A 26,975-nucleotide genomic window follows, 5' to 3' on the forward strand; every position below is an offset into this window, starting at 1 on the left:
GATTCCAACATTCATGCTTGGAATATGGCATGGGGGTGATTGGTTGAAAGAAATATTTGGTTCAACCCAATCTATGGTCGATTGGTACATGGAAGTCCCTGACTTGGTTGGCTTTTGCATATGAATAATAATAATCTTTCCTCTTGAGTTTTATGAGAAAATGTGTTTGTTATTATGTGATTTTAATGGTTGTTCTATCATTGTTAATTTGTTGGTTATAAGCATGGTTTCATGACAGATCCTAGTTATGGATCTTAACATGTTTGATTGATATATGAATGGTTAGTGAATGCATGACCTAACAAGTGTTATTGTAGCTACTATGAGAGGGCATGAGACCTTCTTTATGGTTCTCATATAAGTATGAGATCCTTATGTTCAGATATGTATTTATAACCTATAGATTACATGTTCACAATGTGTTTGATGAAATATCTGTCATGGTTAGGCTTGGTTAGGCCAAGTCCTTGTTCAAGTTTTGAGCTAAAATCTTTGTCATTGTGTCTTTTATCATTCTGGAAAGTTCTATAAAGTTTTGAGCAAAGGTCTAGGTTCTAGCCCTGAAAAAATGGCACAAAATATGGGGTCACAGGCACAGAACTGAGGTTCTGAGACCGCAGTCGCTTCCTTGTAGGCTCATGCATGCGAGTAGAGGCCTACAGTCACATGGAAGCCTTGTCAAGCATGTGATTGGGAGTCTAGGTGGGTAAAAAAGCAAGTTAACTGTTATGAAACCAGCTCAAGAAAAGATAGACAATATAGATCAACGCCTTAGAATTCAGCCTCTTCGAGGGGGCAACCTCCTTTACATTACATAAATGAACAATTCTTGGATGATACAAATGACAAAACCTCCTTTCTATATATAGGAGTCTAAGGAGTCACAATATAATCAAGCCGACCTAACAATAATAATATAAAGCCACAAAAATAACAATAGAGGGATTCTATGGGGCACAGAAATAACAATATGGGGGTAATAGGGGCACAACAATATAAATAAGGGGTATAACTACAATAGTAATGGGGTAATCACTAGTATTATAGGGACCCAACATGCCCCTCTCCTTCAAAAAAGTGTTGTCCTCAACGCTTGAGTAGTTCTGGATACTTCTGCATAAAATTCTCATCCTCCCATGTGGAATCTTCAGCGGATAAGTTCTTCCACTTGATAAGATACTCTGAAATTGATCGATTTCGTAGCTGTCGAGTTCTTGTTTCTGTGACTGCTTCCGGTTCCAATATAATTTTTCCTTCCTCGTCAAGTTCTGGCAATATTGTTTGAATTGGGAGCTTGTCACCTATAACCTTCTTTAAACATGAAACATGGAAAACTGGGTGCAATCGAGAAGCTGCAGGAAGCTCCAATTTGTATGCCATAGTACCAATCTTTTGCAACACCTTGTACGGACCATAATACTTTGGTGATAATTTATTATCCTTCTTAGCTTGCTTTAGGGACATTTGCTTATATGGTTGTAGCCGTAGGAATACCCAATCACCTACATCAAAACTTCTTTCACTGCGATGTTGATCTGCCTGTTGTTTCATTCTATTTTGTGCCAACACGAGGTTATCCTTTAAGAGTTGGAGGACTTGTTGTTGATGTTCGATGTGATGTTCCACTGCCTGAACCTTAGAATTTTCTCTTAAATATGATGTGATGGATGGTGGTTGATACCCATAAAGTGCCATAAATGGGGTCATTTTTGTTGCTGTATGGAAGGAAGTGTTATACCACCATTCAGCCAGAGGCAACCATTTGACCCATTGTGTCTGTTTATCAGATACAAAGCAACGAAGATATCCTTCCAAACATTTGTTTACTATCTCAGTTTGCCCATCAGATTGAGGATGATAAGATGAGCTATGAGCTAACTGAGTACCAAGACAAGAAAATAATTCTGTCCAAAAATTTCCAGTGAAAATGGGATCTCTGTCACTTACAATAATCTTTGGGTTTCCATGTAGCTTTTGAACTGTTTCCATAAATGCAGTAGAAACTGTACTGGCTTTAAATGGATGTGATAATGCACAAAAGTGTGCATACTTGGTAAGTCTGTCAACTACCACCATGATGACACTCTTTCCCTCAGACTTGGGTAAACCTGTGATAAAATCCATTGAAACCTCCTCCCAACGTTGGCTTGGAATGGATAAAGGTTGTAATAGACCCGGTGTCTTAATTGTTTCAACTTTATTTTGCTGGCAAACCAAACATTCCGCCACAAACTTTTGAATATCTGATTTAAGGCCATCCCAAAAAAATTCCTTCTTAACCCTGTGGTAAGTTTTTAAAAATCCTGAGTGCCCTCCTAAGGGAGAAGTGTGCAATTCCATAAGAATCTTTGTTTTAGCTGGGAATTCTTACAGAGGTATAAGCGATCTTTGTACCATAACGAATCATTTTGCCAGCTAAATGTATCAGAAGTACTGGAATCTTGTTGTAGCTTTCGAATAAGTGCCCACACTTCTTCGTCATTCTTCCATTCCTCCCTTGCTTCGTTTATCCAATCTGGTTGGATAATAGAAATGGCACACAACAATGCTTCCACATCCTCATCCTTTCTTGAGAGTGCATCTGCCACCACATTTTGCTTCCCTTTTTTGTAGATGATTTCAAAGTCATAACCCAACATCTTTGTGACCCACTTTTGTTGCTCTTCAGAGGATAATCTTTGTTCTAAAAAGTATTTAAGGCTATCATGATCCGTTTTTACCTTGAAGTGTCTTCCCATTAGGTAGGGTCGCCATTTCTTAAGTGCATGGAGTATTGCCAACATTTCCTTCTCATAAATAGCTTTGCTTAAAAACTTTCCCTTGATTGGACGAATTTCAAAAGAAATGGGTCTTTCATCTTGCATTAGAACAGCACCAATTCCATTTCCTGAAGCATCACATTCCACAATAAAGGTTTTTGTGAAGTCCGGTGTAGCTAAGACCGGTGCTTGGCACATTGCCTCTTTAAGATGTTCAAATGTTGCTTCCGGAGTCCATGAAAATGAATCTTTCTTCAATAATGTTGTTAGAGGTGCTGCTATTCTCCCATAATTCTTAACAAACTTGCGATAATACCCTGTCAACCCAAGAAATCCTCGCAGATGCTTTATGGATGTGGGGATTTTCCATTCCTTAATGGCTTTAATTTTGCTAGGGTCTACCTTAACTCCTTCATGAGATACAATATGACCCAAATATTCCACCTCCTGGACTCCAAAGAAACATTTGGATCTTTTTGCATATAATTGTTTCTCCTCCAATAGTTGTAGCACCCTGTCAACATGTTCAACATGATCCTTCCAAGACTTGCTGTAGATTAGTATATCATCAAAAAATACTAACACAAATTTTCTAAGGAATGGTTTGAAAATTGAATTCATCAAACCTTGAAATGTTGAAGGTGCATTGGTAAGGCCAAAAGGCATGACCAAAAATTCATAATGACCCTCATGAGTTCTAAATGCCGTTTTCGGAATGTCTTCAATCTTCATTCTGATTTGATGATATCCCGAACGAAGATCCAACTTGGTGAAGTAAATTGATCCATGCAATTCATCCAGTAATTCATCAATGACAGGAATGGGGAACTTATCTTTAATAGTGAGCTTGTTGAGCTCCCTATAATCCGGACACATGCGCCATGATCCATCCTTCTTGTGCACCAATACTACTGGAGCTGAGAAAGAACTTTGACTTGGTTGAATTATACCAGCCTCTAGCATTTCTGCAACCATACGTTCAATTTCACTTTTTTGGACATAGGGATATCTGTACGGCCTGATGTTTGGAGGAACACTTCCTGGAATCAGATGAATAGCATGATCATGATCACGCATAGGTGGGAGACCTTTGGGAGTCTCAAATACCTTGGAATGATTGTCCAGGACTTTTTGGAGATCTGGAGAAATAGATGATTCCAATGTGGAAACATCTAGCGAACATAATTGTGCAATTACACCTCTTTGCTCCTTTTTTAGAAGCTTTGTCATGCCATTAGAGCTGATTATCTTTCCTGGTTTCCCTGCAATACCCCTTAATTCAACTTCCTTTCCTTCCGTAGAAAATTTGATGAAAAGTTCTTGAAAATTAAAAGCTATTGTACCCAAGGATTGTAGCCATTGGACTCCTAGTACAACATCAGCACCTCCCATTGGAATGGAAAGCATTGGGCTAGTCAATACATATTCTCCCATGGATAGCTTGATATTATGGCACTTTCCAGAGCAATTTATTGTTCCTCCATTTGCAATCATCACTTGACACTCTGGTGCTGGATATAGGAAGCAATTCAATTCTTTTGCTACCCTACAATGAATAAAATTGTGGGTGCTTCCTGAATCAATCAACACTATTACCTTTTTCTTCTTGATTTGTCCTTCTATCTTGATGGTTTGAGGAGTGGTAATTCCCGCCAATGCATTACAAGATATGGTCGGATTTATTTGTTCTTCATCTAGGCTTTGTTCCTGGAGTATATCTTCTTCTTTTGACCTTTCTTGCTCCTTTTCTTCTTCCTCTTCACAATCTATGTAGAATAATTTCTTCTCAGCACACTTATGACCTTTAGTGTATTTGCTATCACAACTGTAACAAAGCCCTTTTGCTCTTTTTTCTTCCAATTGTTGTGGTGTCAACCTTATAGGTTGTGGAAGACTAGGGGCAACAACACTTCCGTCTTTATAGTTGTGAGTGGTATGCTTCCTGGTTGCCATAATTTTGCTTTCCATTTTTCTTGCTAACCTGAATGCCTTCTCTAATGAATCAGGTTCCCAAAGGCGAACATCATGTTGGATATTATCCTTTAAAGACCCTATGAACACATCAATCCTATGCTCCTCTGGAATATCTTTTACCCTTATGTTCAATTTTTGGAACTCCTCAATGTGCTCCATTACTGAACCCTTTTGTTTGAGACTTATCAATTGGCTAAAAAAAGTGTTGCTTTTTGTATCTTCATAATGTGCTATCAATTCTTCCGTAAAAATTGCCCAAGTGATAAATTGTTTACGAGAGCAAAGCCATTGATACCATACAAACTGATTTGGTTCCAAATATACAGTTGCCATACGTACCTTTTGTGTGTTTTGCACATTATTGAGATCGAAGAATTGCTCCATCTGTAATATCCATGTGGCGGGATCCTTGCCATCAAACTTCCTCATATCGATTTTTGGAATATGGTGATTCTTCGATCCAACATTAGCGTCTATGGAATCATGATTAACATTTCTTTTGTTCTCATCATGAGTTTCCTTTACTACCTTTTCACCATTAGTGACCCTTTCTTGTAGCAACTTCTTCAATTCTTCCATGTCTGTCTTCAAATCTATCTTCAAATCTGCCATCGAATCCTCCATCTTAGCTTCCATGCCATTTATCTTAGATTCCACGCCATTTATCTTAGATTCCATGCCACTTATCTTAGCTTCTGTTAGCTTTTGTGAGCGTGACATTTGTTGCACTTGTTCTTGTAATTTTGATATATCATGTAGCATTTCTTCCTCTTCTTCATGAGTCATGCTAGAGCTTTCAGGTTCCTTACTAGGTGTTTGCATTTTCTTTCCTCGGGGCATCAGTTACCGATAATAATGCTTTACTATGCCCTTTGAATTCCGTTAAACCAAGCTTACACAAAAATTAAAAAAAAAAACTACACACCTTTTTTCACTTTATAGAAGCCTGATATTGAATCTGATGTATCTCTGTAATTTTGGATCATCCAGTTCCTAAATTGCTACATGTAGTAGCCTTCTGTGTCCTCTTTCCAATGCCACAAGTCTGAGCCAAATTGGATTCTCCAAGGAAGAGTTATGTGAAATCTCCCACAGTGACTTGCTTTTAGACTCGTTCAGTAGAGCGAACTTGTACGACGTGCCACGAGTCACTGTTTCAACCTTTGAATCTGAAACACACATACAAGAAACTACAGTTCGTCCTCTTTCTGTACCTTCTTACGAAATTTCAATCCGATCCCCAGAGAGAAAGTTATGACGATTTTCCCCAGGTCACCTGTTTTGAATGTAATTCAGGAGTCTGCAAAAAGACCAACTTCCTCAGATCATATCTCCGCAAATATCACGCGAAAAGCTCTGAAATTTGGACCCAAATTTCAACGCGATTTCTTCTCAAATGGGTTTTTTTTGTGACTTCTGAAACGTCACAGAAAAAAAGTTATAGCGAAAATGCCACGATGACCTGTTTGGAGCAGCGAAACCCTAGAATCCAAAGCTCTGATACCAAATGTTATGAAACCAGCTCAAGAAAAGATAGAAAAGATAGATCAACGCCTTAGAATTCAGCCTCTTCGAGGGGCAACCTCCTTTACATTACATAAATGAACAATTCTTGGATGATACAAATGACAAAACCTCCTTTCTATATATAGGAGTCTAAGGAGTCACAATATAATCCAGCCGACCTAACAATAATAATATAAAGCCACAAAAATAACAATAGAGGGATTCTATGGGTTACAGAAATAACAATATGGGGGTAATAGGGGCACAACAATATAAATAAGGGGTATAACTACAATAGTAATGGGGTAATCACTAGTATTATAGGGACCCAACATTAACTTAGAGTTTGGGCAGTGGGAGTGGTGATACTGCCTTTGAGTGTTGTGTAAACTTTGTAGGATGTGTGGTTGTGATTTTTAAGTTTCGTTTATCGACCCCACTTTCATAATTGTATCAAGGAGGTTGGATCATGTCATAATAACTCTTCTTCACATGTTTACGTTGGTAGACCAGTGAACTTGGGTAAATGTGGGAGGGGGTGTTACATAGACTTGGCAAAATGATCTTCGTATTTTTTTCTAAGAGTGAGCCCCTCAAAACCCTCTAAGAAAGAGGCATTAAAAAGAATTGAGGAAAGTTGTTGCAACAATAACAATAGGTTCTTTGGTTGTGATACCACTCTACTAGAAAAAAGAGGATAAAAAGAAACTATAGGATTTTGGAATTACCTATGAATTTAATAACTTGAATACTTTTTAAAAGTACCCTTCAGACCTTCACTCAATGGTGGCTCGTGACAGCTCAATTGGGGAATATGGCGGCTTTGCAAATGTTGGGTTACTTGGTTCCTAACATGATGGTTATGGAAGACTGTTCATGGTTCCTTCAATGAACAACCTTGAATGACACTTGTACAAACAACATGATGACGACTTTTTCTTATGAATGCGACTATGCAAACCCTCGATCCACGTTTATCATTTATTTTTTTGGTTGTGTAGAAATTGATCCTCAACCATGGCCAAACTAATACAAATCAAAAGTCATGTATTTATGTGATGGTGGTGAGAAGTTTAACCATACTAATACTAACCCTTTCGACCACGTTAGAAGATCTCATAGAGTATTTCTTTTTTTCGAGCGTTCATTTATATCTACAAAGTCAAACCATTCTTCTATATTTCAAACAAAAATCTAAACAAAACTGGTAAGAAAACGCAATTAACATTGATGGAGCATTCATTTACATCTACAAATTCAACCATTCTTCTATATTTGAAACAAAAATCTAAACAAAACTGCTAAGAAAACGCAACTAAAAAACATTAAATTCCTCACCTTGCTTATTCGATTTCATTATTTATTTTATTCAACTCCCCTAATTCTTTTCATAAACAATCCACCACAGTACATATCGTTGCTTCTTCTCTCTAGCATTTCACCCTACAAGCCATTCATGGGTAGAGATTTGGGATCCATAATGACTTTTTGGTGCCCTCAACATCATTTTCTTTACATGGAATCTCATAATTCCCTTTGAAAGTCATTACAGGTGAACACTAACAAGTTTAACACTTTCTCAATTGTATTCTGGCAAATTTTTATCACTAATTTCCTATATTTATTAACTCTTTTGTAAGGCATAAAATAATATATATATATATATATATATATATATATATATATATATAGATATATATATATATATAGATATATATATATATATATATCTATATATATATATATATATATATACATACATACATATATACTTTAAAAAAATGCAAGATATCACAATTTCACAAATGAGTAGTCTCCAGAATTATTTGCCCACATGTCTTCACAATTATTATTTCACTCCAAGTATGACTTAAATGTTACAACAACTTGATATAAATAATTTTTTTAAATTTATTATAAATTCAATAAATTATAATAGGTTGAATATTTAATATTCTATTTATATATATACACAAAAATACAAGAACTCTAGTCACAAGCCTAGTAGTGTATATATATATATATATATATAATTTCTTTAAAAAAAAATGCAATATATCACAATTTCACAAATGAGTAGTCTCCAGAATTATTTGCCAACATGTCTTCACAATTATTATTTCACTCGAAGTAGTATCATTTAACAAGCATGACTTAAATGTTATAACAACTTAATATATATATATATATATATATTTTTAATTTATTATAAATTTATTAAATTATAATAGGTTAAATATTTAATATTATATATATATATATATATATATATATATATATATATATATATATATACACAAAAATACAAGAACTCTAGTCACAAGCGGTAGCGTGTAGCGACATCAAAAACACAACACTTGTTTGAACTGTCGCAACTTTCACTGGTGCGCTAAAGGGTAGGCGGAAAATGTGTGGTAGGCGGAAAGTAAAGGATCATGTGTGTCCTTGGCACGTCCAGTCGCCCACGACTTGTGAGCACGGAAGAGTTATCCTGAACAGACCGCCCTACTCATAAATGTGCCTTCTGAGCACGGAATTGTCGCAAAACAATAAGTCAAAGGTGGCATCTTTGACTGGTACTGGATCATATGTGTCCTTGGCACGCCCAGTCGCCCACGACTTGTGAGTCATCAAGGAAGATTGCATGCAGCTTCTGAGCAGTATCCTGAACAGTATAAATCAATGTTTTAAAACTCTGACTCCGACTCCGACTCGGCCGAGAGTTGACTCCGACTCCGACTCCGACTCGGTTTCAACTCGGCCGGCTCGATTTCAGTGACTCGGTCCTTGTAAAAAATACATTAAATATTTATTTTTTATAAAAACACATAATTTTAAAGATTTTCATTCATGTTTCCAAACACACAGCATTAGAATATAGATAGAAGACAACATATGATCAAAGTAGGCTCATGAATATATCCATTATATCAAAATGGCACCCAGTACATTGTCCAATACATACACGATGATGATATAGAGATCAAAACAAAAACACATAACCAAGGAGGCTATAAATGGCCTCTACAACAAAACTCTGTGACCAGTACTACTGGCTACTGCTAGAGTTGCCAATGTCATCTGGCTCAGTGTTACTTGGGAGCAGGAGCGAAAGTTGGGAGCGAGAGCGAAAACGGGAGCGGGAGCGACATTTTGAGAAGTTCTTGGTTTGGGAGCGAATCCCAGAGGAGTTCGACAACCAATGTCACTAACATCAAGGTACATAGAGGGATTGGTGCTCTTGATTAAATACGAGTTCCAGAATCCATACCCTAATACATGACAAAATTCAATGGAAACATTGCAATCCTCCAATCCTGAAACCCTGAAAAACTGATAAGTCTGTTGGATTTTGAATGAAATCTAAAATTCTACTTTCTCCATATGAAATCCAATGAGGCCGAAACCACTCTCAAACATCCTGAGTCATTTCATGGTAATGTTAAAAATTTAAGTAAAAGGATGAAAATGAAGATTAAGGAGAATGTCACTTTTACTTTAAGAATTTAACATTACCATGAAAATTTATAACTGCTTAAAGTCCAAACCAACCAAAAAATAATTTAAAAATCATTAAAATTTTATTAAATCACAGTTTGACGTGATGCTGGGCGTTTTTTTGTGACTCCGCCGAGTCATAACGGAAACGGCCGAGTTGGCCGAGTCAGCCATGACTCGGCCGAGTCATTCAGTGACTCGGCCGAGTCATGGCTGACTCGGCCAATCGAACCGTTCCAAAGGCCGGGTCATAGAAAAAGGTATTGGCTCGGATCAACCCGACCATTTCGGTTTCGAAACGGCCGTTTCTTAAAACAATGGTATAAATATGCCTCCTCGCCCGTACGCTTCAACTCGTTTATTTATTTTGTTCGAGTCCCTACTTCTGCCGCATACCTGCTGCTCACAGCACTTTGCTGCTGCTTCGTATTCTTTCAACAGTTTACCATACAGGCCTTTCATTCATGGCTAGAAATTTGGGATCCATAAATGTGCTCATCATCACCACCCTCTTAACATGGAATCTCATAACACCCTCCGAATGTCCTTACCCAGGTAAACACTAACCGGCTTTTACACTTTGACAATGGTTGTCTGACACAATTTTATATCACAAATTTGCATAAATGTTTGTATGTATTGTTTTCTAACAGATAAATGTGCATGGTTATGTGCCATTGTAGTACAGAAGAGTTGTCATGGCAATTAATGTGGTTCTTGTGCGACAAGCATGAAACAAAGGTGATGGAGTGGGACCTGAGATATAGAAATCCAATGTCTTGTAAAAATAGACTTTTAAGATTATTTTGGATCTAGACGTGATTGAAAAAATACACATTAGAATTTGTTATGTTTTGCTCTCATGGAGTGTTCCCTTCTTCTCACAAAATTCATTTCTAGCACATGTTAATCCAGAAATCCAACTTTTTGAAAAATGGTTTTATAGGAATTTTCCTAGATCTAGATGTGATTGGGCAATGTGATGTGCCTACACCATGAAAGTAGCGCAATGTAGTGACATGGATGCATTGCCACATGTCATCCATTTGTCAAATGATATGGCATAATACAGTCGTGACATGTAGTCACATGCAACCGCATGTTAGCCACATGTTTAATATATTGTTGTTGATGTAGCATAAGATATTGGACTTCATAGAGGCATAACTTTGTGTACCTAGCTCAAATTTGAATGAAATTTATATGAACTTAAACATATCAATGGAACCATAACATGAAATTATATATCAAGTTTTGTATATTGTTCTTCCTTATCATATACTTGAATACATTTAAATTTTAATTTTTGATAATTGGAATGTATTAAATACCAACAAATTTCATATTTTTAATTTCAAGAATTCAAAGTGATTACTTATGTTGAACTTCTACATTTTAAAATTTACATTTATTCTCTTTTCCTTTAACTTTCTGCACAAAAGCTACCTTTAAATTGAATTTTTTATTTCTTCACAATCAATTAAATTTATATAGTCTAGTCCTTTTTCCAATAATAACTTGGAACAATGTTCTTTTGGCAATCGAGATGAGAATCGACATCCTCTTTGATTTTGGTTGTTGACCATGCAAAAAATGCCATGAAGATAAGCCTTCGAGACTTCTTGTCCTCAAAGACTTAGTGGAGTCTAGTCTATAACTTGCAACAATGTTCTTTTCACAATCTAGATGAGATGATGACTGCTAATAACTTGCAACAATATTCTTTTAGTCTAGTCTTTTTTCCAGTAATAACTCACAAGAATGTTCTTTTCGCAATCCAGATGAGAAATTTTCAAAGACTTCGTGGAGTCTAGTCTTTGAGCACTAATAACTTGCATCAATATTCTTTTACTCTCGTCTTTTTTCCAATAATAACTTGCAATATACATGAGAATTGCTCAAAGACTTCGTGGAGTCTAGCTGTCTTTCAGCACTAGTAACTTGCAATAACATTCTTTTCGTGTAGTCTTTCTTCCCATAATAACTTGCAACCATATTCTTTACGCAATAGAGACGAGAATTGCTCAAAGATTTCGTGTAGTCTTTCTTCCCGTAATAACTTGCAACAACTTTCCTCAAAGACTTCGTAGAGTCTAGCCTTTCTTCCCGTAATAACTTGAAACAACTTTCCTTATCAAGGAATGAGGTTAATTATTGAATAAAAGACCAAAGATTCCATGAAATATTGTGACGTGAATTGTATGGAAAGTACTTTGGTCGAACGGGTTAATTTTACTTTACTTATTCTTCCCAGTTCCCACCACCATCACATAAGTACTTTGGCTTCTGAGTTGTATGAATATTACTTCGGTGGAAGACGGTACCATCACTGATACTCTGGTCTGAATGGTACGGAAAGTAGGCTGGTCAAATAAATTTTATGTGCAAAAAGGGCAGGGTTACCCAGCCACTGACGCCACCACCATCACATAAATACTTTGGCTGCCAGAGCCGATGACGTAATCATCACTGAAGTTGTCTGTAGCTTCCACTATATCTCTGTATTTGACTATACCGAGTTGTCCATGTCCTGAAAAAATAGTACACTTGTGTCTATTACTGTTCGGCTTTGACGCTTTTAAAACGTATAGCAGCGCAAGCATGAGAATAGTTAGGGTCCCAATACAGGCAACGGTAATCCCTGTCACTTCGGCTGAGCTTAATTCTTCCTTTTTACCTGCTACTTCTGAATCCGAACAATTGTTCCTTGTTGGTGGTCCGCAAAGGCCTGGATTACCCTCAAATGCATTCTGCGGGCCTTGTAAAAATGCCCTTAATGAAGGAATGGCCCCTGTGAATAGGTTGAAAGAGAAGTTGAAATGATCTAGGCTTATCATATCTGTGAGAGATTGAGGAATATTACCAGACAGGCGGTTATGGGAGAGGTCCAAGGATTCAAGTAAGTGCAAGTTTCCTATCTGAGGAGGAAGAGATCCAGATAGTGTTGGGAATTTCTGATAATTCCAAACAAAATATGAATAGAGAATGATGCTCTGTTTTTACTACAGGATCAAAAATTTGTTTGCAAAACACAGAGAAAAGTTTACTCTGTCTTTGCAACAAAGAACAATACTCTATTTATTCAAAAATCAACACTCCTGGAAAAAAACACTCCTGTGATTGCACTACTCTGCATTTCATTCTTTGTGATTCTGCTTGCAAATTTTCTTACACTGCTGTGTAAAAAAAATTCTTTACATTCGCATTCAGCTGTGTATTCCCCTTTTGCATTACATTGCATCCTCCAAAAAAACATTGGCGCGCTGCTGCGCATTGCCCTCTTTTTCAACTGAACAATTATTCTGTCCCAGCGTACAAATTTACACTGCTGTGTGTAAATATTTCTTACATCCACTGCTATGTGAAAAACATTTCACTTTTTCTTTTACTCTTGCATTGCTATGCGTAAAAAAAATCTTCTCTTTCTTACTATCGCGCTACTGCGCATTACATTTCAACAACACAACAAAATGACAATGCAATTTTCCTATACCATACTCCCGTGAATAAGAAAAAATAAAATTAAAGACTTTTCACCTTCATTTACCAATAGCTGTAAATTCAATTAATTACTTCACCGGCACACTTGCGGTCAAACAAAATTCATTTCACTTCACGCAATGTGGTGCAGACCTGTACGCGACCGTTGATCTAATCCGACAGACAATCACAGGAACAGACAATGATACCCGTTTGGGCGCGCCACCCAGAACAGACAATGATATCTTTTTGGTCGCGTCAAAAGTCGCCTTTGGCGGTGCAGCATGAAAAGTCACTCAGGACGGACAAAGGTGCACAAGACAAATCGCTAAGAACAAACAAAGAAACAAAGGTCATCTATATATATATAATTTTTTCATATAAGCCAGCATGTTGAAGTAAACATAATAGCAATAAAATGATATACTTATGCTAATTAAATTCACTTTTAAGTATAAAACTATTTAATTAGATTAAACAAATGTCAAACAAGAGTGTAATTAAAGTGATCCTCATCATACAGTTTAAATACGCAAAAATGTAATAAAATCAAGAAAAATGTCATAAGGTTTTCTATATTCAGGTAATGTCTCTGACTCATATAACTATTTAAGCTCTTCAAGATAAGCATATGTAGACAATGAAGCAACACGCAGTAAGACAAGAATAGCATTATAGGATGTTCTGACAGAGGCTACAAAAGACTATAAAAACAGAAGTATGGGGTCCTGTAGATTGCTTCGTCACATGCTACTACAGTTCGGGTAAAACAGAAGAAACAATATTTTGGTGTATCACACACCTATCAAGTGAAACTAAGCGGATACCAATAATATATATGTATTTACACAAAAGTGCACAACAAAGTGTTAGGAAATGAGAACAATACTGCTAGAGAAATACATATATCAATAATATTAGGGACATCATATTTTCTTGTTCTAAAAATTTTACCAGAGTGAATTATAATCTATATTTCTAAAAGTATTTGTAAATTTATGCCATTTACAGATTGAAATATAAATTATATCGCAAAAAAAAATTATGGGCAAAGCAATATATTATAAAAAACTGGAACTTAAAAACCATCGATTTTAAATTCACTTTATTGCTAAGTCAAATTTACTGAACTACCTTTAACACAATACAGAGCTAAACCGGAGAATTGTAAGATATTTCAAAAATTAAATCTTGATGTTATTTTCAATTAGGTCAAAAATCACATCATACTTTTATTTTCAATCTAAAACCTTGATTTATAAAGAGGGAAAGTAGACTAGATTACAAAAAAGCGCTCTAGGCAAAACCAAAAGTGCAAAAACCGCCAAAGTAAATTGAATCTCTTACTGAGTCAAATTTAGCTTCACTAGCCTAAGTTAGCGATATTTCTAAGATTACATCATTCTGTTAATTTCATTCTAAGATCTCAGTTTCTGAAGGGAGAAACAAGTAGTGGTCAGACTGTGGCCGATTAAACATGCCAAGAACTACGTTCATGGATGGCCTGAGATTGGGTGCAGATCGAGTGCAAAATGTGGCAATCTCCATCATCTTCCTTATTTCATCCTTCACGTTATTATAATCACCGCTCCTTCTCAAATCCTTATCAGTTATTTCATCCATTCTCCCTTCCTTGGCCTTCTTCGCAGCCCATGCAGTTAGATGTACAAATTCTTGATTGTCCTCTTCAACCACAGGAGGTTTTCCGCTTACCATTTCTAACAACACCACTCCGAAGCTATACACATCTTGCTTCGTCGATGCCTTCACTCCATACCCACATTCTGCACATAACATTAATGTATTAGCGTGACATAGAATATGATAATCTCTACGATTACATTTCAAAACAAAAAAAAATGCGTGACGATCAAAGAGAAAAGTAAAACGCATGGAGATTTAGTACCGGGAGCAATGTAGCCATGAGTCCCTCCTAGAAGAGAACTTGATTCAGAATCTATTGATGAATTCTTCACTAGCCTTGCAAGTCCAAAGTCTGCGATGTGTGCTACATATTCATCATCCAGCAATATGTTGGCAGACTTTATGTCGCAGTGAATTATTGGAGGTTCGCAGTCTTGGTGCAGATATTTGAGTCCCTCTGCCACGCCCACTGCAATGTTATACCGAGTCCTCCAGTCCAGCCTCTGATTAGGACGTTCCGATGCTCCGCCCAGATATTCCCACAACGATCCATTGACCATGTAGTCACACAAAAGAACTATTACCTCATTCGTTCCATCATGCTCTGTTATCAGGTCCCGATGACGCAGGATGTTTCTGTGACGGGCGTATTTCAATGATTCGATCCCGTGCGTCAGACTGCGATATTGAATATTGTCCTGATGATGATTTGCTAATTTTAAGCATTTGGCCGCAAGGATTTTGTTCTGTCCTGGAATCATCACCTTGTAGACCATGCCGGATGTGCCAGAGCCGATGACGTAATCATCACTGAAGTTGTCTGTAGCTTCCACTATATCTCTGTATCTGTATTTGACTATACCGAGTTGTCCATCTCCTGGAAAAATAGTACATTTGCTGTGTCTATTACTGTTCGGCTTTGACGCTTTTAAAACGTATAGCAGCGCAAGCATGAGAATAGTTAGGATCCCAATACAGGCAACGGTAATCCCTGCGACTTCGGCTGAGCTTAATTCTTCCTTTTTACCTGCTACTTCTGAATCCGAACAACTGTTCCTTGTTGGTGGTCCGCAAAGGCCTGGATTACCCTCAAATGCATTCTGCGGGCCTTGTAAAAATGCCCTTAATGAAGGAATGGCCCCTGTGAATAGGTTGAAAGAGAAGTTGAAATGATCTAGGCTTACCATATCTGTGAGAGATTGAGGAATATTACCAGACAGGCGGTTATGGGAGAGGTCCAAGGATTCAAGGAACTTCAAGTTTCCTATCTGAGGAGAAAGAGATCCAGATAGATTGTTCCAGCTTAGATCCAACCCATATCTGAGACTGGCTGCAAGCTTTCCCATCTCCAAAGGAATGGTCATGCTCAGCTTATTTCTAGCCAGGTATAGGCCGCTTAATTGTTTGCAATACCCCAGCGAACTGGGGATTCTTCCTGTTAATGCGTTTACACTCAAGTTTAATGTCAACAGATTCGTAAGATGGACCAAGGCTGCCGGTATGCTTCCTTCCAACCGGTTTCCGCTCAAATCTAAAACCTCCAAATTAATTAAGTTCCCTACTTCTGGAGGAATGGTTCCACTGAGATTATTGCGGCTCAAATTGAGCTTTCCCAGATTTCTCAACTCTCCTATCTCGGGAGGAATGGCACCACTCAGATTGCTGTGGGCAAGGAGGAGATTTGTAAGGTTCTGCAACCGTCCAATGGAAGAAGGTATACTTCCATGGATGTTGTTGTAAGAAATCTCAAGGTAATACAAGACCGAGAGCATAGAAATATTACTTGGTATGAAGCCCGTGAAGAGGTTGTTCTGCAGCCGGACGCGTTGCAGTGAGACGCAGTCTTGTAGAAGGCCGGTGATGTTCCCCTCTATTCGGTTATCGAAGATGGCAAGATGAATCAAAGACCTACCGTTGCATAGTCCAGAGGGAATCGATCCGCTTAATCCGCTTGAATATGAATCAAGCTTTTCCAGGTTGCCAAAGCTTCCAAGTCGAGCAGGCAGCGGACCTTTGAACATGTTTTTACTGAGATACAACATTGTCAGATTGGGAAGGAGGCCGATTCCTTCAGGCAAAGTGCCTTCAAAATTATTGTAAGATAGATCTAGGATCTGCAGGTTTGTAAGATTGGTGAAGGACGAGGGGATCGACCCTGACATGTTATTGTAAGCAAAGGACAAGAATGCCAAATTCTTAAGATTACCCATTTCATATGGTATAACCCCACTCAGATTATTGGTAGATGCATCAAACGACTCCAATTTTAGCAGTCCACTGAAAAATCCTGCAGGAATTGAGCCTGTAATATGGTTCTGATAAAACCATAGATGTCTCAGATTTTCCAACCGAGCTATCTCCCTTGGTATCGTACCATGTAACAAGTTCTTGTAAACAGCAATGGTTTCAAGGCTGCTGCAGTTGCCGATAGAACAAGGGATAGTACCCGTCAAATTGTTGCCGAAAAGGGACAACATAACAAGATTTTTCAAATTCCCAATTTCCCAAGGAATCCTTCCTCGCAATCCTGATTCTTTCAAGATCAAGATGCGCAATTTACTGCAATTGCCTATTTCGGGTGGTACAGAGCCACTGAACTAGTTGGACTCTGCCCTAATGGTATCGAGATTGGCAAGCCTTCCCAGAGACGATGGAATGACACCACTGAGTTTATTTGTATTTAACGACAGAGTAGTCAGGCTTACGAGATTACCCAGTTCAGAGGGAATAAAACCAGAAATATCATTGGTACTGATTTTCAGAACGGTAAGAAGGCTGCAGTTCCCTATATCGGAGGGATGAAGCCTGTGAAGGAATTGTTAGCGAGATTGAGTTGACAAAGCTGAGAGCAGTTGGCTATTTGGGCAGGAATAGCACCCGACAAGTTATTGCCCGAAAGATCGAGCTTCTGCAGGGCAGGCATCTTTCCTATTGCACTGGAAAGACGGCCAGACAGACCTCTATTTGGTAGGGAAATTGAAATAACCCGCCTTACATGGGTGCTGCACTGCACACCTTCCCACTTACATGGATCCACATCGTTTGTCCAGCTTGAAAGAACATTCTTTGGAACCACAAAGGATGACTTGATTTGTAAAAGGGCGGCTCCATCTTCCGACAGAGCGTTAACGCAGCAAATGAGTGCAGGTAAGCTGCCAAAATACTGGAAAATATTGAAAACTAGAAATGCTATGAGACACATAAAATTATATCCTTGCATTTTCATCCTACTCTGCTGCATGGGTCATGAAACTGGAAGAGGAGGACGAATTGGGTTACTGAGTATTAAGTGAAACTGTAAGTAAAACTAGAAGAGGACGACGAATCGGGTTACAGGGTATTAGGTAATATACTGGCCAGAGCAGTAGTATTTCATACCATTGAATAGATATACATGTCGTCTTTGACCCGAAAACAATTTTGACTCTCTCTCAGACCATACACATTCCCGTCATTGATCCAAAAACAACTTTGACCCTATCTCTCATGCCATCCAAACATGTGGGAGAAAGTAGATGTTACGAGTATAATGCATAATTAGGCTACTTCTTCTTGTATTAAATTATGTTTCTCTTAAATAATTTTTTAAAATTTCTTTTTAAATATCAAAATTGTTGTTTCAACCATTAAGAAGGTAAATGATACAATTTATTAATTTTAAGTTTAGGATAAGGTAGAAGATAAAAAAAAAATTATGAAATATTTTTAAATATTTAAAATAAGTATTATTAGATGAATGTTAATGGTATTAAAAATAATAAGAAATGAGTTTTACAGATAAAATTTCATAACATTTGGCAACAGGGAACAAGGCCATATAGCTAGCGTTCTTTACCACTTAGTTTAATTATTGAAATTTGAAATGTATGAACTAATTGCCACATTTCAACAAATGTTGCATTCTAGATACTCTTGCTTGGTTTAATTATAATTAAATTAGAGTAAAAAAATGAAGACACATATGAATGGAGGAACAAAGTCGACTTTATACATTATAACATCGAGGTTTAATTTGATTGGCATTTTTGTTAAATATGTTTCTGCACATAATATTTAAAATACCCCTTTTCCCCATAGCAAATGTTTTGCACGATATATTTAGAATACATTTTGAGCTTCACAAATCTCACTTGGCAAAAAATTACTTTCTCATAATTTCATGATTTACTGAAAATGGTTAATGTAAATGTATTAAAATTTAAAAAATTAAAATAAATATTTTGAAATTTTAGAATTTTATAAATTTATCCCATAGTTAAGAAATGAAAAGAATAATCCCCTGATAATCCCCTCAATTCATACATTACATTGGGCCACAATGAAGAAGTACATGAGCACATCATATACCTCACCACCAAGGGCCATCAGAAGCAAAGGCTGTCAAAGTGCTGAAGCTTGCTGAAACATCGATTTCACATAATCAATTGCAAGAAGAACATTGTTTGCACATGAAGATAGACATCTGCACTACGCTTAGAAAAGTGACTGAAATAATAAATGAGAGAAAGACAAATCTGAATACACCATCATATTTGTGGTGTCGAGCAATGCTGAAACGACTGTCCAAAATCCAAATTCTGAGAATTTGAAAATTCAGAGCTCAAAGAATCTTTTAGATTCCCTCGGGATTCCTCAAGGATTCTGTTTCAAGAATGAGCTAAAAATCCGCTGCTCAGATGTCAAATTTGACTTCACCATTAGGATCCCTGTGAAAAACCATGAAAAACAAGTAGAAACTCAACCATATTCTGACAAAGTGAAATTTTACCTCCTCGGGAAAATTTCATGGTTCATGGTTCCGCTCCATGTTTTCGCTGAAATCATGGTTCTACGTGCAATCTAGAAATGACAAAAAATGCAGACCTCTAATGAATAAACAGACGGCACCATTGCGCTCGTGGCGACGAGTGGTGTAAAAACCATATAAAATTTGTCAATTTCTAAGAAGTTGAAAATTTTGCCCTCCTGCAAAATTCATGATCCCTGCATTAAAAAATTATTAAACTACCTCGATTTGCGTGTCCACTCGTGTCTCGAAATTCGTGCGGTCCTCCTCTTCCCAGCTCTGGTAAAAATCTGAGTTTATATAAATTCATGGGCGGATTTACCATGGTTTGGTTGTTATGGGTTTTATTTTTAACACATATATAAATAAAATATGTGATTTTACAAAACCCAAGCGTATAGTTTCCAACCATATATTTAACTCATCGTTGGGGGGTGGGCCCATACTTCACAGGACGGCACCCATCTCCATCCCAACCAAGTCTACGGAATGCATTAGCCGGCGCTTTAATGGTGTGTACATTTTTAGGGCCAGCCATATTTCCCATGCTATTGGGCCATAAATGAACGGCGGCTGTATATGCCCACCGTTTGATTTGGGTCTTAGCAAAATCGAACGGTAGGCATATACAACCGCCGTTCATTTATGACCCCGATAGCATGGGATTTATTGGTTGCCCATTTTTACATGGCCTTAGGCGGCGGGACCACCACATGGCCGCCCACCCAAGCCATGCCCGTTTCGGTGGTCAACCATATGCGTTTGGGTAATGTAAAGATATACGTTGGTTACATTTTGTTATAACCACTCCACCATGCATTATACGTTGGTTACATATTTTGTTTTACATACCATATATGTTATATGATATCATACAGTGTCTCCCCCATATGCGTTGTATGTTTGAACTATATATTAACCAACCAATATTTGTTGCCCCCCATTTGGGTTTGGTTTTTATATGAAATATATTTATATATTAACTTTTTTTATATTAGTTAATATAAAAATATATATTTTGTTTTGAGATGGTTTATATAACCATATTTTAAACTAATTTTTGTTATATAATTTTAACTCAAAAATGGTTTTCTTGTTGCTAGTGCAGGTTTAGAAGGCCAATGACGGGCTGCCATGTGTCGGAGTTTGATGGGCTACCATGTGGGTCCCATGTGCTGACTGGGATACCATGTGGTGCACTTTGGGTCCTATTTCTCCCCTGCCATACCAAACTTTGAAGAGCTCTATCTTTTGTATAAGAGCTAAGATTGACGAACCGTTTGCGCCACTGCGATCAGGAAGACGAGCCCTTTCAACTGATGCCACCAAATTCTCCATTCTGCCATTTTGGATTTCGAGCCTTATCCATCCCCTTAGTGTCTCGATATCCACCTGGATCAATTGGCGAAAGCGCTCAAACACTTCACTTTTCTGTTTTAGGAGAAAGACCCATGTCTTCCTTATGTAATCATCTATGAAGGTCAATGCATAGTGGCTGCCACCAATTGATGGTGTTTGCATTGGTCCACATAGGTCTGAGTGGACAATCTCCAAAGGTGCCTTTGCCCTCACTGACTTTCCTGCTAGAAATGTCTCTCTATGTTTCTTGTCCAAGATACATCCTTCACATATGCTATCTGGGTTTTGTATGAGTGGTAAACCCTTCACCATGCCTTTCCTATGCAGCAAATTCAAACCTCCGAAGTTGAAATGTCCAAATCTCAAGTGCCATAACCAGTTTTCATCTTTTACCTCTGCTTGAAAGTTTGCTTGTGTGACCGTTGTCCCTTTTCTTCCATTTTCTTGTGAGTTCATAGATAGTTGTGCTTGTGCACCTTTTTTCTGCAAATCTGATATTATTATTAGGGGAAACATTCTATTGTCTGTCATCTGAACCTTTGCAATCAACTGTCTGCTTGGAGGCCTATCCAAAATTGTGCACACATCATTTTTGAAGAAGACATTGTAGCCTTTCTGCATGAGCTGTCCAACGCTCATGAGATTATGTTTCATATCGAGGACAAAGTAAACATCAGAGATGTATTTCTTCTCCCCCTTCTTTGTTAGGATATTAACTCTACCTTTTCCCATGACAGAGACTTTGCTATCAATCCCTAATGTCACTTCAGATTTCACACTTTCATCTAGATCAAAAAACATTTATATGTTTCCTGACATGTGGTTGCTACACCCTGAATCTAGATACCATATATCACTCTGTTTTTCTTGTGCTACATTACAAGTTAAAAACATGCTATCATGGTTCTGATTTTCTCTTGTGAAATTTACACTTGGTTTGTTACTAATATCATATTGCTTATTTCTATATTCATTTGCATAATGACCATACTTCTTACAGTAATCACATTGAACTTGAGATTTATCATACCTCTGACCTTGTGCTTGATTTTGGCTTGGGGCTTGACTTGGATTTTGATTGCTGCCTCTTCCATTTGAGCTTGAAGGGTTGCTTCTTCCACCTCTGTGTGGGCTTCTTCCTCTTCCTCTAGCATATGATCTTCCTCTGCCTCGACCTTGACCAAATGATACTTGTGTCTTGAAGGCATGCTCCAATGAGGAGCTTGCTGCTCTATTCAGTTTATGTTCATGTGAAATTAGTGATGCATTAAGCTCATCCACTGATAACTGTGAGAGATCCTTCGTCTCTTCTATGGCCACAACAATGGCCTCAAACCTTGCTAGCAAACTTCTCAAAACTTTCTCAACTATTCTTCTTTCCTCAAGTGTCTCACCATGAGACCTGATTTGAGTAACCAGCCCACTTACATGTGTAAAAAATGAGTCTATATTATCAGACTCTTTCATAGAAAGTGTTTCAAAATCTCTCCTCAACATTTGCAGCTTTGATGTTTTGACTTTTGCCATGCCTTGGTAGGCTATTTGGAGGGTGTCCCATGCTTGCTTGGACTTCATTGCTGCTGCAACCCTTGGGAAAATACTTTCATAAACTGCTTGAAAGATATAAAACAGGGATTTTGAATCCTTCTTACAATTGCCCCTTAACACATCTCTTTCTTATTGAGATAAGGCATTATATGCTGCTATATCTGCTGGTTCTTAAAACCATTCTCCACTAAATCCCAATATATTTTTTATATAAAAATTTTAATTTATTATGATAAATTTAGTTTTTACTAATTTTATATTAAATTTTTAATTTTCAAAATATTCTTTACCACTAAAAATTAAATAATTTTTTTATATGAAGAAGAATTATCAAACTAAGTACAAAATTCAATTAATAGAACTCGATTCAAATTACACCATAACATCATACTTTTGTTTCTCAATAGTTTTATTTTTTATTTTTTTTTCCATTTGTAATACATGGTTATATATAACTCTAACGACTATAAAATTTAAAATAGGGTAAATAACATGGTAGATACTAAGGTCGAAAGGCTACTAACGTTGAGTGATCAAAACATAGACGGATAGAGTAAATACCATGGTAGATAGATACTTATATAGAGATACACGGTAATATTGAAAAATAAGTTTGATATATTTTTAAATAAAACCAGTGTAAGTTTCACTATATCTCTCGGAAAGAGATAGGAGACTGGCTTCTCCCGGTGATAACACTGCGGCTTCATTAGATCGGCGGCTTCATTAGATCTGCGGCTTCTCCCGCTGATATTCTGCGATCTGCGGTTTCTCCCGGCTGATATTCTGCGATCTGCGACTTCTCCCGCTGCGGCTTCTGCGATCTGCGGCTTCTACCGCTGCGGTCTCGTAGCAGATCTATATTCGATCAATACGGATCTCGGTGCGATCTGCAGCTTCTCCTCAATACGGATCTCGGTATACGGTATAGATCTGGTGCAGATCTGCGATATGGCTCCGAGCTTCGCAAAAATAATTAGTGGCTCATCGGCCTCTGGAGGGCAATCTCCTGCCCATATCGTGAGTGAAGCCCCAGCTCCCACTATCCAAGTGGTCCAGGACTCACTCGATGAAGCTTTGAAGTTCTCTGAAAGTGCCCTAATTTGCCGGTTCAATGGTTTTTGGCCGCGGCTGATAGCACTCCACAATTGGATCTCGGAGGTATGGAAGCCTATCATTTCTGATGATATTAATATCTACCCCTGTGCTAGAGGTTTCTTTATAGTAGATTTTGAAAATCCTGAAAGCAGACAATGTATTCTAGATTCCGGCCCTTGGTTTTGGGAAAAATCAGGCCTATTCATGAAGCCATGGAACCCATCATTCGATCCTTCTACAACAGTGATAACCTCAGCACCAGTTTGGGTGAGATTGCCAAGCCTACCCTTGCATCTCTGGAATCTCTCCTCGCTAAAAGCCATCGGAAATGCAATTGGGAAATTTTACTGCAGGTGCCCAGAAACAGAGGAATATGCCAGAACCACCTATGCACGCATCTGTGTGGAAATGGATTTCAGTGCCGGATTCCCAGCTGAAATAAACCTAACAAGTAAAGACTATGTATGGAACCAGAAGATTGATTATGAAAGTGTCCTCTTCAGATGTTGATCGTGCTTTGAGATGGGGCATCTAGCCAAAAATTGCCCAAAAGCCTCTGAGAAAAATTTTGCTAGAAAAAACCACCACAGATCTACATGGTGGGAAGGAGCACAAAAAGAACACTACACTGTGATCAAAGAAGAATATTCTAGAGAAAACTCTGAGTCACAAGAAATCAAGGAAGAAAGAAACAACTCTCAAAACAATCAAGGAGAAAGCATGCCCCAACAAATCAACAGTTATGAGGATTTGAATACCGCAGAAAATAAATCTTCATTTAACAGCGAAGCAGATCTTCTAAACCAAACTTCTTCTCCGACTATTTTCAAAAGAACGAACACAATAGATCGCGAAGCTAAGACACCAATGTCCCAAGAACCAGAAGAGATGAAGGAGATGCAAGACAAAGGAAGTTGGAAGACCGTAGAGAAAAGAAAGAAAGCTACAACGCCAATCTCGCCAAGAAAGACGAGGAGCCAGACAAGTAAAAATTAAGAAAATTGTAGGTCCGATAGACCAATTTGGTCTCAGTGGACGTTAACCATCATCATCATCATCATCAATATGCAGTTTGATTATTGAACGTTAAAATAAATTTATAAATTTAATAATAAAACACAGCAATGGTAATTATTGAATGTTTGAAATTCATAAATTTAATAATGAAATACATTTAAATATAATGAAAAGAAGGGATGTAACATAAATAATCAATGAACTTAATAACATTGGAATCAAATAAAAATAAGCTGTATTGATAATTTTAGATGAAACATTAGCCCTAACATCATCTTTTGTTACAAAAGTTAAGATTTATTTGGTTACCCACATTTTATTGAATCTTTTGTTTATGGGACAAAATAAGAAAGAGAAATTACGATGTCTAATATCTTTACAAAATAAATAATTTATGGTAGAATTTCTATGTTAGAAAAATCAAATTGATATGATCATGTGACAAAGAATTCATGTGTAATAAAATATTTAATATAAAAAATTGCAATCACTAATATACTAAAATAAAAAATTACACGAAGTCTTAAGTGTAAGCGCAAAAGATTCCTATTTTTCTTTTTCTTGTAGTGTTGAGTTAAATTTCATTTTTTATATTGTATCGTGATTTAAAATTGAGTTGTGAAATGACTGAACCAAGTCTATTCAATAATAAAAAATAAGTGTAACATGCAACATTGTTTATTCTGTTTTTTAAGTCGGCTAGCTTCATGGTTAATAAAAACATGGAAAGTAAGTAATAGCAACTGTTTTTTTAAATAAAATATTAATTATTGAACAATCAATAAATTTGAAAAAAAAAATCAATAATTGAGAGGTTTTTATTTTTAATAAATAATTTTAAATTCCGAAAATTTGATTTTAAACCAATCTGTTGAATTTAACCTTATGTGATCCATATCAAGTTTTCAGAGGATTTTTCGGCGTAAATCACATTTGAATGCATGTGTCGACGCAAACGTAAAGAATGCATTCGAATGAAAATCTTCCCAAAAATTTAAACCAATCTATCACTAAAAAAATAAAAATTTACAAAATATTTTTTAGTTTAAAAATAAATAAATTTAATATTTATATCAACAAAATTAATAATACACTCTATTGAATAAATATTATAATATATTATGTTGAATAAGTATAATAAAATATTATGATAATTTTTTTAATTATAAAACATAATTTAAAATTATTTTAATTAATTTAAATAATGATTATTATTATTTATAAGAATGAATGGTTGTACTCACTGACAACAATAACCATAAATCAAATGATATATATATATATATATAATATAATATAATATAATATAATATGGTATGCTTTCCTTTGAAATTTCAAAACAAAGAAAATTATAAAGATACATATCAAGATCCGAAAGGAACTCAGCGGGTATGAAGGTCCGGATTCATGGAATAGAAAATTCGATATTCTAGATGAACAAAGAAATCAGCGGGTATGAAAGTCCAGATTGATGGAATTTAGATTGAAAATTCGATATTCTAGATGAACGTGCCGTGGAAATATTTGTTTATGTTGATAATTGATTTGGCAACAAATGTAACGTAATTCTTGGGTCTTTGAACGGAGCCCTTGTCACGGAATTCAAACATTAATTATCGGAATTATGGGCGGGGGAGCAGCAATCTTTTATTCAACTAAAGAAATTAGGTCTGGAGCAGCTTTCAATCATATATATAGTTTCAGTTCTCTCTCTGGATTGACTCAGAAGAAGACGGCTTCTGGGGACCAAATTTTCCTACTTAATTTAACGATTATACCACAATCTTGCGACTTGGAAGATACAGCAACCGTGCTTTCTTTGGAAGGAGCCCTTGTCACGCAATTCAGACCTTAATTATCGGTGGTTTGTATAAGATTCTTGAGCAGAGTACCTTTCATTCGTGTCACAGTAGAATTATTTCTGGAAACCGTAGTCCAGTCCGTTTATTTTTTTTGTTTGAAAATCATGGAAATTTAAGCTAGATTTTATCAAAATTTGACGGGAATTTTTCTACATTTAAGTCATAGTTGTTAAATTTCAATATTTTAAGTATTTAGGAGGTTTTTGATGGTGCTGAATCTATTTTCACTGTCAAAAACAAGTTTCAAACACTGTCATTGTAAAAATTTTTGAAATTTTTTAATCCAAATTCCAACTACTTTTGGTCATCCAATTAATTCCTCGGCCTCCTTTGTAGAGGACTCCTTTTTGCAATCCTCAAGAGAAATGGGCATGCCAGAATTGGCAGTGTACATTTTCACTTCTTAAACCAATTAAAAAATTGGAAAATAGCGGCAAAGTTTAA

The 26,975-nt window shown here is 36.7% G+C and overlaps 2 protein-coding genes across 2 annotated transcripts; both read right to left on the reverse strand.

The window, feature by feature from the left end:
- Positions 1–12,136: 12,136 nt before the first annotated feature.
- LOC149247690 (putative leucine-rich repeat receptor-like protein kinase At5g63930) lies at positions 12,137–12,574 on the reverse strand. Its single transcript, XM_089444984.1, has one exon. The coding sequence runs from the start codon at positions 12,572–12,574 to the stop codon at positions 12,137–12,139; it is 438 nt and encodes a 145-aa protein (XP_089301110.1).
- Positions 12,575–14,596: 2,022 nt separating this feature from the next.
- Positions 14,597–17,122, reverse strand: LOC149247691 (uncharacterized). The gene is made up of 2 exons (XM_089455920.1): positions 15,124–17,122; positions 14,597–15,001 (listed from the first exon to the last, which is right to left on the reverse strand). Exons 1-2 carry the CDS (start codon positions 17,069–17,071, stop codon positions 14,631–14,633), a joined length of 2,319 nt encoding a protein of 772 aa, XP_089312046.1. The 5' UTR covers positions 17,072–17,122; the 3' UTR covers positions 14,597–14,630.
- Positions 17,123–26,975: the final 9,853 nt, after the last annotated feature.

Source organism: Pinus tabuliformis, chromosome 7, assembly GCF_031772625.1.
Source record: "Pinus tabuliformis cultivar Carrire ecotype Pingquan chromosome 7, CPIR1, whole genome shotgun sequence".
Lineage (NCBI taxonomy): Eukaryota > Viridiplantae > Streptophyta > Pinopsida > Pinales > Pinaceae > Pinus > Pinus tabuliformis.